General features: G+C 43.8%; 1 protein-coding gene across 4 annotated transcripts in view; it reads right to left on the bottom strand.

Moving 5' to 3' along the window:
* Nucleotides 1-13,865, bottom strand: part of CA5B (carbonic anhydrase 5B) — a 103,191-nt gene extending 89,326 nt beyond the window's left edge. The window contains exons 1-2 of one of the 4 annotated variants that reach the window (XM_044936975.2): nt 13,713-13,865; nt 9,480-9,669 (exon numbers count right to left, since the gene is read on the bottom strand). In XM_044936975.2, the coding sequence (XP_044792910.1) occupies nt 9,480-9,575 (96 nt within the window). In that variant the 5' untranslated portion in view covers nt 9,576-9,669; nt 13,713-13,865. The other 3 variants (XM_044936973.1, XM_044936974.1, XM_044936976.1) reach the window with 3 other exon arrangements.
* Between the last annotated feature and the right edge of the window lie 3,452 nt (nt 13,866-17,317).

Below are 17,317 nucleotides of genomic sequence, written 5' to 3'. Positions count from 1 at the left end.
CCTTCAGTCTGGAATGCCCTTCTAATCCTCTTGGCAAACGCCTATTCATCCTTCAATACCCAACACAAATGTCCCCTCCTTAGTGAAATCACCATACACTCCTCTGAACAGTCTATATCACACCCTCCTCTGTGGTCCCACAGTATTTTTAGAAACTCTTTTTCAAATCATATTTGCTGTATAATTCTAATTTACTGTGTTTCTCTCACTAGTCTTTGAATTCTGGGGGGCCAAGAATCGAGTTGTTATTCCTAGCACTTAGTGCCATGTCTGCCACATGACTGGCACTTAGTAGATGTTGAATCAATAAATAAATCAATGAATGACAAAATACATGTTGCTGGGTGACCAAATCTTTTTCTTGCCTGACTAGCCTTTTGCTCTGTACAGTTGACCTTTGAATAACGCATAGGTTAGGGGTGCCAGCCACCTCACAGTTGAAAATCAGCATATTTAATTTTACAGTTGGTTTTCCTCATCCTTGGTTCCACATCTGTAGATTCAACCAACAACGGATGGTATAGTACTGTAGTATGTATTTTTTTAAAAAACCCATGCATAAATCTGACTAAGTAATATTGCTATTTAATATAAACGTTATTTGTCAAGTCAGTTAGCAGAGGATTACCACATATTCAACACACACAGGAAATAAATTTCTAGCAAAGTTTAAACTTCATGCCCTATCTTCTACATCAGTAATACAATCTATACACAGAGATATATGTATTAACAGAAAATACTACTTATTCTAGTAGATGGAAACATTAATAAAAATGAAAAGAGACACTTTCATAAAAATGAAAAAAGTACACTCAAAGAAGTCCAAGGAGGATCCAGCAATCCTATTTCTGGGTATGTACTCAAAAGAATTGAAAACAGCATCCTGAAAAGATATTTTTACACCCATGTTCATAGCAGCATTATTTACAATAGCCAAAAGGCAGCTGCCATGAATAGATGAAGAGATAAACAAAATGTGGTATATACAGCTGACCCTTAAACATCATGAGTTTGAACTGCACAGGTCCACTTATACGTGGATTTTTTTTTCCTTAAGTAAATATTCCAGTACTACATAATCTGCAGCTGCGTGACTCTGCAGATACAGAGGTGCTGCAGATATGGAGGGCTGGCTTTAAGGTATACTTGGATTCTCAATTTTGTAGAGGGTTGGTGCTCCTCTATGTTGTCTAAGGATTAACTGTACATACAATGGAATATTATTTCTCTTTAAAAGGAATGAAATTCTTATACATGTTACAATATGAATGAACCTTGAAACATTATGCTCAATGAACTCATTCACTCATTAAAAGACAAATACTGTATGATTCCACTTAAATGAGGCACCCAAGTCAAAATTCATAGAAACAGAAGTAAAATGTTCATTGCCAGTGGCTGGAGGGAGGGGAAAAATAAGCAGTTATTAATAGGTACACAGTTATAAGGATGGATGGTGGTGATGGTTGTACAACAGTGTGAATGTAGTTAATACTACTGAGCTGTACACTTAAAAAAATGCTAAGATGGTAAATGTCATGTTATGTGTATTTCACAACGAAAAAAAGAAGTAAGTCCAGTGAGTCCCATACCACAGCTACCAAGAGACTTCCCAGGGCTGTACGATGTGGCCTGTGCTGACATGAAGCTGTCCCTTTAACTCCGGATGAGACCACGGGTCTGGCTCTCACCTGATTTATCCGCAGAATCTTCAAATTCCACGAGGAAAGAGTACCCGTTATTCCAGACGTGGAGGCACGTGGTCGGGTCATAAGAGATGGTGAGCGGTTGTAAGCCAGGATCGTAGACACTGTCCTTCCACCGGATGTTGATGGGCGACTGGCGCTCACCCGCCGGGGCCAGGCCCACTTTCTTCCAGAGCGGGTGCACTAGGAGAAAGCACATCGGGGCTGTCATGGAGAGGCCCACGAGCTGGAATCCTCACCGCGGGGGTCATATGGGCCCACGGAGGTGTGTCCTCTGAGTTCACCTCTTATGGGAGCCAGCTGTGAGGATTAGGCAGACATCCTGCAAAGCCTGGCCAGACGCTAGCATTGCTAAGGTCCCTGGAGTTCTGTCTGTCACTTGCGTAGCTATGACACTGTAAGTTCAGGGGTACACGCACACTCGGTCTCACACGGCATCACTGGTGCTGATTTTTCTACCAGAGTCGAGCGCTAGGTCTTTGTGGCAAGTCTCTGAGAAATCTCAACAAATTCCTTATAATAAAGAGAGCTATGCACCTGTGATGCACAGACTCCACGTGCGTAATTCGGGTTGTCCAGGTCTCTGCCCTTGAGAAGCAGCATGGATGGGCAGAACCAAGACCAGCAGGAAAACCAGACAAAATATGAATTGAGATAAATCATGACCAGTGCCCCTCTGTACCTCATCCCACCGCCGAGAACGAGCCTGAGGATTTGAGAAAGTGACAAGGCAGCTGCAGCCCAGTCAAACCCCTCTGTGCATGGCAGGGTCCCTGGTACTCCACTTGTCAGAAAAAAACAGGCTTGCCTCTGGTTTCCTCTTACACGGGACATGGTTCTCTTCCTGAGATAGCTGCCGCAAGTGGGATTCTACAAGTGGCCCGCAGTATAGACACAGAGCGTGCCAAGGTAGTTTCTAGACCAGTGGTTCTCACAGGAGGGAGCTATGGGGACTCCAGGGGACATCTGGCAATGTCTGGAGACACTTTGAGTTGTCCGACTGGAGGAGGGTGCTACTGACATCTAGTGGCTAGAGGCCAGAGATGCAGCTAAACATCCTACATAGTAGCAGAACGGGCTTTCACAAGAATTATATAGTCCCAAATATAAGTAATGCCAAAGTTGAGAAATCTTGGTCTAGAGCCAAAAGCAACAGGCAAACTGCATATCATCTCTTCTCTAGAGAGGTCTGAACCCAATGTTATGGGTTTTCTCCCTCGCTATAAAGTAACTCCTGAAGAACAAGAACTTACTTGAGAGCAGGAGAACTTTCTGTTTCAGAAATCTAAAGTGAAAAATGGGGGGAACTGGCACCATATAATTATATTATTATTGGATTGGAATGCAGATTCCTTGCAGGCAGGAGCCGTGTCTTCCTTCCCCTTTATTGTGCCCTGTAGCTCCTAATTTGATAAATGCCCTTTAATCTGAGCATGGATTATCCAAATGGTATTGTTGGGTTAAAAAGCTGTATTTGGTTAGTTTTTAGTTTGGTATTTTAAAGCTTCCAAAAACCCCCAGAACAGCCCTGACTCAGTCTTAAAGCTGACCGCCAGCAGAGACCTGACATTTCCCCTGAGATGCCCAGAGGGGGGCTGAGGCTTTAAGCATTCACACCCTTCAAAACCAGCTGGTGAGGGTCTGGACTATGGAGACTAGGGAAGTCGGGAATGATGAGCAGATCCCTAAGACGATGCCCTGTTTCACCTTTAATTGGCCCCCACTTTGTTCAGGAAATGCCTAGAATCTTCTCCCTCACCCACACAAACAGCAGCCTGAGGAAACCAGGCCTGTTCCTTCAGTGGCTCTTTTATGGTCATAACACTCATCAATTCACGCCCTTCAGTTCACAAGTTTAGCTTCCAGGCTTTCTCCCACTCACCTCCTCCTTTAGGAACCCAGACAACTACAACCCAACCCCCTACAACTATCAGGGAACCCTTGGTCACCATCCTCTTAGTGAAGCCAGCTTTTGCCCAGGGCTTGTTTTACTAAAGATAAATTCACATTTTTGTTCTCTTCTCTCTTCCTGTATTCTAACAAAGTAGAAGTTAAAATGATTTCTTGGTAATTGCTCAGACTTTCCCTCCAAGTAGGAAGGTGATTATATGCTCTAATGGAGCCTGTGTTTCCAGCTTCTTCTGTGGGGAAAATGAAATAAACAGAGCTAGTGATTCTGTCCACCAAGGTTTAAGGGGTGACACCACACTGTCATTAGGAAGAGTTCACTAATGTGCTAAGAGCAACACAATCCCTCTAGATTCCATAGTGAAGATGTGCTTGCCTTTAGTCCTTATGTACCTGACTGGTCCTGGCTTTGCTTTACTTTGTGCTTGTACCACCTTCAGCTCCTGCCTCTGAGGTGTCTGTCTTTCAGCATCATGCCTGCCTTAGCCCCTTAATTCCTATTCCTCCTCAGAAATCAATTTCCCCTCATTCAGTTCAGGTTTGGCTCCTATTTTTGGCTTCTCGCCTCTTCAGCAAGTGTCATTTCCATACCTCTCTGATTATCCTCTTAAACAATCCCCTCTTATTAATCATTGCATTCTGATCTTTTCCTTCAAAACGTTTATTACCACAGGTATAATGATAATTATATGCATGTATGCATACTTATCTGCTGCCCCTCTAGTTCCCCCCTAGCTGGCTTTTAATCACTGGCTTGTGGACTGAATGTACAAAATAAAGACCATTCTGGGACGGGTTTGAGAGGATAACAGGCAGGAAGGCTAGGGGCCCCCCAACGGAGGAAATAGGCTGCAAGTGTCAGACATTTTTTCTCTCTCTTAAGCAGCAGGAAGAAACAAACTTCAAGAGTCAGATGTTTTTCCCTTCTCTGTATGAAATTAAAAGGTGGTTTCCTTTAAAATTCTGTGTTGCCGTGACAACACCTGGTTCCACTAGAACTAAACTTTTCTCAAACCTTGAGCTAACCAATGTGTTTTTCTTATGGAAATGTTTTTCTTAAGCTATGTTAATGAACTATGTATTTACCTTAGACTCCCTCTTTCTTCAGGTCTATTCGGCTTAAGACTCAGAACCCACTTGACAAACCAGTATGTTTTACTCATGCAAATGTTCTCTTAAGCTGTGTTAATGAGATTATGTATTTACTAGGAAACCTACCTTTCTTCAAGATTCATGTCAGTCATTTTAGGGCCCAGGATGACTCACCTTGTGCCAATGTTATCTCAAAATGGATGTTGTGGGGGATGTGCCTGATGCCACTCAGTTTTGAGACATTTCCTTTCTCTATTAGCAGCCTGCTAGTAAGTATATAACTTCCTGCTAAAGACTAGCAGCGGGGCACTCTTTCTGCCCCTTTCTGATATCTCCGTCAGAAGCTTTCTCTATCTCTTTTATACATTAATAAAACTTAATTACACAAAAGCTCTGAGCAGTCAAGCCTCGTCACTGGCCCCGGATTAAATTCCTCTCCTCTGGAGGCCAAGAATCCTGGCGTCTTTCAAGGATCAGCAACGACCTTTCAGGTTCATTCCTGTTTTACCTTTATTTCCTTTTACTCTGCTGAGCACATTGTTTTTTCCTTAAGGATTTTTGAGGTTTATCTCTTCTTTGCCCAGCCCATGACCACCAGCCTCGTTTAGGCCCCTACACCATACACTTTTCCTCGAAGAAAAGTCCTTTTGCTCACTTTTCCTCTTCTCTTACTGTTAGGGGAAGCACACTGATTGAAACCAACCACCCTGGCCAGGCACCATAGTAACCATTTGCACGAGCTGTTTTATGACAGGAGATCCTGATAAGGAATACGGAACTAATAAGCCACCACCAACCGGAAGAGTTCGGGAAAGGTTGAAAAGAGACACCCCGTGTCCGTCCACTTCCCAGAATCCCTCTCGCCAGCATCCATCTTGGCTGAGCGATGCATGAGCCACCAGGAAACACTCTGAATTAGAATAATTGGCCAAAGACCACCCGGAAACCAATCCCATCACCATAAAACCCGAGACTGCGAGCCACAGGGCAGAGCAGTTCTCCTGGGTTCCTTTACCCTACTGTTCTCCACCCAGGTGCCCTTTCCCAATAAAATCTTTTGCTTTGTCAGCACGTGTGTCTCCTCGGACAATTCATTTCCGAGTGTTAGACAAGAGCCCAGTTTCGGGCCCTGGAAGGGGTCCCCTTTCCTGCAACATTACTACCCTCTACTATGTTTTGCCATCCATCAATTTTCCTAAATTACCACCTTCATTATGTTGTTCCCATGTTAAAGACTATGTGAAATTCAAACTTCGGTGTCCAGGCACCAAGGTTTTCATATTAGGAACCCACCATGCCCATCTAATTTTATTTCTCATCCTTCCCAAACTCTGGTCTTGCCACGCTATTCCAGAACCTTGCCAGGTTACTCCCATTGGTCAGTCAGTGAGATGTGCTGAAAATGTAGGATATAGGCTACCCCACTGGGCTTTGAAGACTTACTCATGTAAACTAGCTCACTAATTTTATATTGATTACATGTTATAGTAATAATATTTTGGATATACTGAGTAGTATATTATGCACATGTGTGCATGCTCAGTTGTGTCTCTTCGTGACACCATGGACTGAAGCCCACCATACACCTCTGTCCATGGAATTTTCCAGGCAAGAATACTAGAGTGGGTTGCCATTTACTACTCCAGAGGGTTCTTTCCTGGGACCAAACCTGCATATCTTGTGGCTCCTACATTGGCAGGCAGATTCTTTACCACTGTGCCACCTCAGAATTTGACCTGTTTCTTTATCCTTCACTTAGTGTGACTATTAAATCAGAAGAGTACATGTGGCTTGCATTATATATCTTTTGGACATTACTGCTTTATACTGTCATTAACCTTTTCTCCTGTATCTTGCCCTGTACTGTCCTTTTTCTTGAAATATGCTGTTTCCTCATCAAATTGAATGCCATCCTAGTGGGCCTAGGGCTACTGCAGTGAGGGTGTACACAGGGACCCTCCATGTGACTTTGCTGAGGATGGTCACAGAATCACAGACTGCCTTGTTAGAGCATCAGGGCTCTAAGAGGCACTTTGACGCTGAGCCCAGGTAACCACAGCATCACACGCAGTTACCACCACAGCAGACTAAGGCCCACGCTTCCTGGTGGTCAGTTTAGGGCTATTTGCTAGGGCGCTGTAGCTGCAAATACCCCTGAGGCTGTTAATTAAATCCAAAAAGTTCTTAATGCATCCATTGTTTCTCAAGATGATTTGAAAGTTAATGGAAAACAATATAGTCTGGGTATCCCAGCCCATATTATCAGGGGAATAATGGAATTCTTTGTGAAGACACTGCAAAACAAGCTTTTTTCCAGGCTTTATTAGTGTTCTTCAAAATTAATTAGAGAAATAATAGAACAGTTTTCTAACATAGTTCAGTTATAATATTGACCAGTCCTGTCAAATAGAAGTTTCTCTGCTAATGGAAATTTCCACAGGTGGCCATACAATCTGAATACATTATTTACATGTAAATACATACATGTGGCTGATAGCTACATTTTATACATTGCTATTCTATTCCAATTTGTTTTAAAAATAAATGTTCCTCTTCTGTCTAAAACAAGGGAGATCATGAATGTTAAGAATCAATAGAATAGTAACGAATCTGTACCATTTCCATTCTAGATGGTATTCTTTACATTTCATTAAATTAAAAATTAGTATTATTAAACCTATTTCCCAATGGTCTAAGATCTCATACCTAAATGTTTTTTATCAGACAAAAAATTAGGCTAAATTTCACTAGATGATACATGAAATGTAATTGATTTTCTTTTCATTTTGGGTAACTGGTGCAGGATTTTATCTTTATTTTATCATATAACCAGTCCGCAGGGTTAGGACTGTCAACATTTACTGTCTGTAACTTGAGATCACAGCAAATAGCAATTTGAGTTGACACCAGTGACTGCCTGGGGCTGATGGGAAGTGAAGGTAGAGCACAGGGCACAGGCCCCAGTGAAACACTGCTTCTCAACCTGCCATACCCTCCTCTTCCTCAGTCAGTCCTCACTGTGCTCCCCAGATCCTGAAAATGGTCAGACATCTGAGGGAGCTGCTGAGCATATGACATGATGATGGTGGTGATGACGTAACAACTGTGGTACTGGAGGTAGCTGCCAGCACTAAGTTCTTGCTGTGTGGGAGGCGCTCGCTAAGGACTTTGAACATTAACTAACCCCCAGTGGTCTTGGATCACAAGTGTACTGGGCCTTCCTCTGGGGTACTAAGCCTCCAGAATCAATGAGTATTGTCTTCCTAACCAAATGATGAGGGACCAGGATATCCAAACAGGACATGCTCAGTGGCCCAGGGCAGCAAAGACCAATATTCTCTTGGGTGAAACAAGGAGGCACAGTGTAATATGTGAAAACCACAATCAAACAGTGAGTCTCACCTGTTTCTTCTAGTAAGTAACAAATAAGAACATTTCATCTGATGTGGGAAATTAACCAAAAGAAGTCCCCCTGGGACTTCCCTGGTGGTCCGGTGGCTAAGATCCTGCATTTCCAATTTCCAACTAGATCCCACATGCTGTTCAAAAAGGATCCCATGTGTTGCAACCAAAGATTCCGAGTGCTGCAACTAAAACCCAAATAAACATAAAAATAAATATAAAAAATGTTTATTAAAAAAACAGAATTCCCCCACCTACCTAAGCCACTACTTTTGGGGTTTTGTCAGCACTAAAAGGAGCAAACTATCCTAAAGACATGAGCATACTTGATTTACTTTCATCATTGTATAAATACAAAAAAGTAAATACTTTCTGTAAATATAAACAAACAAGAAAATAAGGAATACCCTCACACACAAGATTTAGTAACTAGATAAATATGACTACTTTTTTCCATTTTTAGCCTTAGACCACAAAGTGCCAGTGTTGAGAAGAAGCCATTCTGGGGAGGATGTGGGCTTGCTGGTAGGAAGCCACACCCAGCAACCAGAAATTTATTATGACTCAGGCCAGTTTGGTTTAATGAGAACACAGTCAATGATGGAAGAAACAAAATAAACTTACAATAAAAATATATATATGAAGCAGTTTCAAGGCAATGGATTTAGCTAGATTGGCATTGCTCATAAATTCCTTTTTTAATGTGCAAATAAGGTCAGAGAGAGTAAGCCCAAGGAGGAAAAGTCGAGAAACCTACAATCTGGAAGCAAGCCAACACTGGAAAACTGTGTGGATTCACTGTGAATGGTGGAAAATATAGAAAATAACTATTTGGCAGATACACTTAACCAGCGCATTAAACTCATGTCTCCACCATCACATACATTATCCTCTCCTATCATCCCAGGGGTTCTGTGCCAGTGTCACTTTGCCTCCAGGGGACCTTTAGGGAGGTCTTGGGACAGTTAGGGATGCCATGCAACATCTGTGTGCACAGTCCAGCCCCAACAGCACGGAATGAGCACCCAATGGCAGCAGTGCCGTGGAGTCAGGGAAGACCATCTGCCACCTCCCCTGATCTGCGGGTCACAGCAAAGCACACACAGGCTGGTCAGCTACAAGTAATTCTTCTGCAATTTCTAATGAGGGATGGAATGTTCCAGAGTACATCATCATGATGTGTGCCTCAGACTTAGGTCAGCTGTAGTTCAATAAAGTTAGGGGGAACAGAGAAATAATGGGGTATTCTCCTCAAGGCATCTAATCCCAGTCTGGAATGCCACTGACATCAGAGCTGCACACACTCAACACACATGACTCTTAGGAAACAACCAGGCTTCCGCTCTGTCCAGGCAGCCGTGTACTCACAGACTCGGTTCCGGGATTTGTAAGTGCAGGTGTAGAGGCTGCAAGGCCTTGCAGACGTGGACCTCGGAATCTGGAACCTTCTCCAGTGTCTTGCATGGAGAGGCTTGAAGAATGGCCCTCAGGTGACTCATCACCATCTTTAGCTTAAAATCTTGATCAGCTCCCAAGCAGCTTGCAGAAATCTAATAACCTAGAGGCAGAAGGACAGAGGAAGGAAAGCCATAAACAATAGAGGTCTCGATCATGTGGAAAACGTCATTCAGATTGTTTGTATGGGGAAGGCGGAGGTAAATATGGTAGGAGTGGAGTAAACCAGGAGGAGGGTAGTAGGAGATGAGGTCCAGAGGTAGTGGATGCCGTATCAAGGAGACATCTAGGCCATTGTAAAGGTTCTTTCTCAGGGTTTCTCAGCTTAGGCATTGTTGACATTTTTGACTAGATAAGTCTGTTGTAAAGAACTGGTCTTTGCACTGTAGCATGTTTAGAAGCATCCTTTGTCTCTACCTACTAGATACCAGTGGTACCCTCCATCCAACTGTGATAACCCAAAATATCCTCAGGCATTGCAGATGTCCCCAGGAGAACAGGAGTCGCCTTTGATTGGGAACTACTGCTCTATGCAAAATGGGAATACAATGAGGTTTTTGGAGTAGAGGAGGAATTTAATGATATACATTTAAAAAATATAATTCAGGGTGGCCTATTGGAAAATGACCAGAATGTAAGAAAGAAACAGGGACCCCATTCAGGATAATCCAGGGGCTACAACTAAGGACGCTGCAGTGGACGTGGTGGGAAGTGGTTGGGCGTTGGCTGTATCTTGGGGACACAGCCTGTAAGATGTGAAAGAAAGCAGTCAAGGAACACTGGCAGATTCTTGGCCTAAACAACTGCAAGGATGGAGTTGCCATGAACTGAGACGGGAAGGCTGTGTGTGGAAAAGGTTTTGGGTGGGAAATCCGTAGATTGGATTTGGGTATGTGGAGTTTTTAGTGAAATTCCGATAATTCAAGTGAGAGAATATGGTAGAATAGTCTAGCTCATGGTAGAACGAGGATGAATCCCTGAACAGAGAAACAGAACCTGGCACAGCAGGCGAGGGAAAGATGGTGCTCTTATTGCTAACCCTACTGGATTTGAGGTACTGGGGCAGCGGCAGGCAAGAGCAGAGGTCTAGGGAGAGTTGGCAATGCAGCGCTGGTGCTAAGGAGACTTGAGGCTAGAAAGAGAAGCAAAATCCCCTCCCCCAGGGGTAACAGGTGTCTAGAGGGAGACTAACAAAATGGAGTGATTAGGGAGGCCTAGAGAAAGGGAAGTCAAATGCAATCAAGGAAGGAAGGGAGCATGAAAGGTCAGGGGCAAGGAGGGTTCCAGGGAAATCCCAATAGAAAATTTAGCTAATGCTAGGGCGTCCCTAGTGGCTCAGACAGTAAAGAATCAGCCTGCAATGCAGGAGACCTGGGTTTGATCCCTGGGTTGGGAAGATACCCTCTACGAAGTAATGGCAATCCACTCCAGTATTCTTGCCTGGAGAATCCCCATGGACAGAAAAGCCTGATGGGCTGCACCCCATGGGGTAGTAATGAGTCGGACACAACTGAGTGACTAAGCACAGCACAGGCTACAATACCTGTAACAATACAAGAGATTATTTATGTCAAGATATATGCTTCAGAAAGATCCTTATCAGAAAAATGTTTATGAATTTGCACCTAGAGTATAAACTGCAAAATTTAGCATTAAAAGTAAACTAATACTCATTATTAACTAGGCCACGGGTGAATCCTGGAATGTATAAATGTACAGTAATCTCAAGCTGTATTTTGTTATACAGGCACAGGAAAGATGTGCCCATGACGTGGATGGACCCCAGGGAAGGTAAGCTTTCTGTGCTACATCCCCTTTGCTATCATTGATTATTTATATATGTTCTTAGATTTTATTTACACCTTCCTTATCTGCTGTTTTGCAGACAGAAATCCATGAATGAAAAGAGATTCCAAAAACCTTTTAAAATAATTTGTAGATTATTTATTAAATGCCTTGGCTCTCAAACTCTGCCTGATTAAGCCATTTATACTTTGCAAAACAGAAAAAAATAACCCAACTAAAGGTTCTAATTACGTTGAAAACAAATTTCTTGATTCTCATCAAATGGACTGTTGACTTTTTGCCTTCTGATTTAGAAAGGAAGATAACCTTTTCCAATTCTCTGAAGTTTTAATTATATGTTTCCTTATCTTGACTGAGAAAGATTATGATCCCAATATGGGGTTATCAAAAGTTAAGTTTATAATTGTTTAATGCACTGCAACTAATTGCTCCAGTGGAATTTCCCTCTTTCCATCAGATGTCCTCAATATTCATATTTAGTCAAAAGGAACTCAACTCTTATTGTACTCCAAGTATAAGTGGTGGCAGCCTTTTGCCTGGCTCCAGGAACATCGGGGCAGATGTGCACAAGCACAGCAATGGTGCTCTTGCTTCTTGCAGCCTTTAGATGAATTTTAGACCTGGTACTGAGTTTAAATTTCTGAGTAAAGTAGGAAAGCCTTAAAAGTTGAAAGGTTTTCATTTCCAAAATACTCAGGAACAGTGTAGCTCTTTATTAGGGCCCAGAAGGGAGACTAAGCGGGGAGGGGGGAAAGCAGATGAATGAACTTTGGTAAGCTGTGGACTTCAATGCAGGCTGAGAATAGAGACCGTTCTGAGGGATGTGCAGGGGCAGCTTATGGGTAGGGTGAAAGCTTTCACCCGATTCCCGAGTTCCTTCCATATTCCATCAAGAATTTTAAACAGCACAGTGGAGATGACCAGGTTGTCAGCAAAGGTAAAAGGGGAAGCAGAAAACAATGTGGTTTACAGTGGTTGACAGAGAATGAATCCTACTCAACATATCGTGAACACATCTTTGTTATCTCCCCATGTTTTTCAAGCTTTTCAGCAAAAATAAACAAGAGGAAATTACATTAATAACCATATCGTGAACACATCTTTGTTATCTCCCCATGTTTTTCAAGCTTTTCAGCAAAAATAAACAAGAGGAAATTACATTAATAACAAGGGCTTTCCAGCATCCTTAGAGCAGTAGCTTTTACTTTATTTATTTTTTGGCCTCCCTGCACCTTAGTTTCCAGACTACGGATCAAACCCGTGCCCCCTGCAATGGAAGCTTGGAGTTTTAACCACTGGACCACAAGAGAAGTCTGAGAGCAGTAGCTCTTAACTCATGCCACAAAGAATCACAGCCACCAACAACAACTGTATTTGGTAGACTCTTCCCCTCTAGCTCCAGGACTGGACACAAAAGAAAAACAATAGAACTGAGGAGTAGAGAAGGCTTAGATATGGCCACAAGACATAGCTGCTGATCCTCTGCTCTGAGAGTGGTTGTGAATCTGTCCATAGCCCTTGGCATAATCAGGGAGAAGATCAACAATGCAGATATGTCTGAATCCCAGTTTGTAGGACTCGATCACTGAAACTGCAAGCCCCTCACTTCCCAAACTCTCTGGGACACCTGTTCTACTTTTAAATGCACAAAACTCTTTTAAATGCACAAAAGGGGGGTGTAGTTTTCTGGAGACTCTCATAGCGGAAGAACAGGATTAGATGAAGGAAGGATGATTTCCTGCTGCTTTCTCCTCCATCCTACAGAGAAGCCCCGCCGGGACTGGCCTTCTCTAGAGGGGCCAACAGCTGTCCCGGGTCCGGAGCCCACTGCAGCGCATGGTAATGTGTAGAAAAGGATCCCTGCTCTCTCTACTAAGTAACGCTCCCCTGCGCCCACGCTCCACTTAGCCGCCCGACCTTATCCGAAGATTTCCCAGAGCGGAAACCCCTGTTTGCCACCAGGATGCGAGGGTCATGCGTGTGGCCATCTTGTCTACGCCCCCTGTCGCCTAGATACGCCCCTCACGCCGCAACACGTCATTTCGCTTATCCTAGTCACGGCCCCGCGCGCTCCGCCCACGTCCCGACGAAGCCGGAAGTCCTCCCCCGCCCCCGGCCACACTCCCCGTGTCGGAGCCCGAAAGTCTTCTCCGCCCAGCCCTCCACCTGCTCTTTTCCCTGATTGTACCGCTGCTGCCATCTCTCCGGGCTTCCAGCCGCGGTAAGGAGCCTGCGCGGTAAGTTGGTCCCGCCTCTGGCCTCCGCGTGGGCCCACCCTTCCTTGGAGCTGGACCTTGTTTGTCGCACTCCTTAGAGCGTCAAAGCCACGCCCCTACGCACCATCCACGGCCACGTTCACGGTACGTCCTTACGCTCCGCCTACACCAGGGCCCGCCTTTCTGTTACGTCACATGCGTCTCGTACGCCACTCCTCCCCACCGACACTGATCAGAATCCTTTCACATTCTTTTTATCCTTCGGGTCATGTTTGTTGAGCTGACACCACGCCACTCCCTTTGTGCTTCTGTCTCTGCCTCCACTCTGACAGTTTAATCTGCCCTCTGCCTGAGCTCACACCCCGCAGGCTCGACCAACTCTGTCTTGCGCTTATGAGCGACTATGCCACGCCCTTCACGTGCCGATTGAGTCCAACATTTTCCGGTCACGCCTCTGTGTTACTCCTAGGCCACTCCCCTCCCGACGTGGCCGTCGCTGACGCTCCTTCCCACGGTGTCCAGGCCCGTCCCTCGGTTCCTTGCCGCACCACATGATCCTGAGGTGCTCGTTGATCACACTAACTCCGCGCACGCGCGTTTCTCTGTATTCATTCCGTCGTGGCCACTCCCTGGATTCCCAGGACATTGCAGTTCTGGTTACACTCTTGGCAGATCCACGCCCCCTGCTCTCCCCTTCTTGGCGGAACCTGATCTTGAGAAGCCTCAGAGAAGCGGGCGGAGCTTATGAATTTCTGGAGGAAATCGTCCAGGTCTCTCAGAGCTAGATGTTGGCGTCTTTTACAGGGTGAAAGGAATTTGGAGGTTTCTGCTTCTCGCCTAAAAATAGGTTTGCTTCATATTTCTCCGAGTTCCAAACACCACAAATCCAAGAGCAGAAACTGGGTAGGAAAGGTAACTGAGGACCAACTGAAACTATGTTCCTACCAGCTCACCAACCGAGTTTAAATAGCGGGCTGCATGGATTAAGCACACTCCTCTACTTCCTAATGTCTCCTTCGACGACTTTTTAAGGTACCTAGTGCCCTCCTGCTGTGTAGGGCCTGTGAAGATAACACCACACTTAGATTTCTGCTTGTGGACTCCTTCTTCGATAGGTCTTTACTGTCTCGATTTACAATTCTGGGTCCACAGAGAAAAGATTGAAGAGGTTATTACCAGCTTTTTTTTTTTTTCGCCTTCCTGTCCAGAAATCTTTGAATGGGCACTTCTAGAGGAAGGGCACTTCCATTAGCCATTCAGTTATTCATGCACTGAAATCGTATTTATGGAGTACTATGTTCCAGTGCCAAGAGAGACTTCAAGGAGCATATAGCCTGAGGTTTCCCAGCTTGGGTTTGGATGGGATAAGAATTGAAGAGAAAATTAGCTAAGATGTGGTCAGGGGGTGGGTTATAGGTGGAAAAGGACTTGGTAAATGCCTTTTTAAAATTGAGGTTTAATTGACATTACAATATATTGGTTTCAGGGGTACACATAATTATTAAGTATTGATATAATTGTGAAATGATCACCACAGTAAATCTAATAAACATCCACACATAGTTACAGTTTTTTTTTCTTGTGATGAGACCTTTTAAGATTCACTCTCTTTCAATATTGTTAACTGTAGTCACCTTTCTGTACATTACATCCCTATGACTTATTTATTTTATAAATAAGTTTGTAGCTTTTCATTCAGTTCAGTTCAGTTACTCAATCCTGTCTGACTCTTTGTGACCCCGTGGACTGAGGCATGCCAGGCTTCCCTGTCCATCACCAACTCCCGGAGCTTGCTCAAACTCACGTGGAGTCGGTGATGCCACCCAACCATCTCATCCTTGTATCATCCACTTCTCCTGCCTTCACTCTTGCCCAGCATCAGGGTCTTTTCCAATGAGTCAATTCTTTGCATCAGGTGGCCAAAGTATTGGAGCTTCAGCTTCAGCACAGTCCTTCCAGTGAATATTCAGGACTGATTTCCTTTAGGATGGACTGGTTGGATCTCCTTGCAGTCCAAGGGACTCTCAAGAGTCTTCTCCAACACCAGAGTTCAAAAGCATCAATTCTTTGGCACTCAGCATTTTTTATGCTCCAACTGTCACATCCATACATGACTGCTGGAAAAATCATAGCTTTGATTAGACAGACCTTTGTTGTAATGTCTCTGTTTTTTAATATGCTGTCTAGGTTGGTTATAGCTTTTCTTTCAAGGAGCAAGCATCTTTTGATTTCATGGCTGCAGTCACCATCTGCAGTGATTTTGGAGCCCCCCCAAAATAAAGTCTGTCACTGTTAGTATTGTTTCTCTGTCTGTTTGCCATGAAGTGATGGGATCGGATGCCATGATCTAGTTTTTTGAATATTGAGTATTAAGCCAGCTTTTCCCCCTTCCTTCTTTCGCTTTTATCAAGAGGCTCTTTAGTTTCTTTTCACTTTCAGCCGTAAGGGTGGTGTCATCTGCATATCTGAGGTTATTGATATTTCTCCCAGCAATCTTGATTCCAGCTTGTGCTTCATCCAGCCCAGCATTTCACATGGTGTACTCTGCATATAAGTTAAGTAAGTAAGGTTCATCATACAGCCTTGACATACTCCTTTTCCAACCAGTCTGTTGGAACCAGTCTGTTGTTCCATGTCTGGTTCTAACTGTTGCTTCTTGACCTGCATACAGATTTCTCAGGAGGCAGGGGAGGTGGTCTGGTATTCCCATCTCTTGAAGAATTTTCCATAGTTTGTTGTGATCCACACAGTCAAAGGCTTTGGTATAGTCAATAAAGTAGAAGTAGATGTTTTTCTGGAATTCTCGCTTTTTCTGTAATCCAGCAGATGTTGGCAATTTGATCTCTGGTTCCTCTGCCTTTTCTAAATCAAACTTGAACATCTGGAAGTTCATGTACTGTTGAAGCCTAACTTGGAGTACTTTCACTCATTTTACCCACTTCTACCCCTTGCCTTTGCTGCTGCTGCTGCTGCTAAACCGCTTCAGTCATGTCCGACTCTGTGCGACCCCATAGACGGCAGCCCACCAGGCTCCCCCATACCCCCTGCCTTTGGCAACCCCCAATCTGTTCTCTGAATCTGTGAGTTCAGGTTTGTGTGTGTGTGTTTTTAGATTCTACGTATAAGTGAGATCATAAGGTATTTGTTTCCTCTGTCTGGCTTATTTCATTTAGCATAATGCCCTGCAGGTTCGTTCGTTTGTTTTTGAGATGCACAGTTTTTCTTGATGTTCAGTCCCAATGGAAATCCTAATTCCTCATCATAAGGATGCTATGAACTAAGTAGGAAGCAAGTGTCTTAAAGAATTTCATACAGATCCCCTCAATGTAAACTGTTGCCACAGTAACAAAGCACAGTTCATTAAATCAATTCTGTGAACCACCCACACTTTCCTGTTTATTTGAGATCACAGACCCTTAATGGTATGGCTTAGTCAGGGCAGCGTTAAGATCATTATTCCCCGTGATGGCAAGTAAGTTTCAACTCACATGTCGACTGACTGAATAACTGCATTGGAGTTTTGTGATTGAGTCTGGGCTCAGAAGTAATACGTTCTATAATAGATTAACAATGTCTTTTGTGGGTTCAGGATGAATGAGTGGTTGCAAAAACTTATCTGGCATCTCCGATTTGTAGTAATAGAGGTCTTACATCTATGTCTTTTAGGCAGTCTTCAAAAACATTTCTTACTGTAAGTTTTTGATGATTTCATACAGTAGAAAGATCAAG

The sequence above is a fragment of the Bubalus bubalis genome, chromosome X (assembly GCF_019923935.1).
Source record: "Bubalus bubalis isolate 160015118507 breed Murrah chromosome X, NDDB_SH_1, whole genome shotgun sequence".
NCBI lineage: Eukaryota > Metazoa > Chordata > Mammalia > Artiodactyla > Bovidae > Bubalus > Bubalus bubalis.
This window is presented reverse-complemented; position numbering and strand designations above follow the sequence as displayed.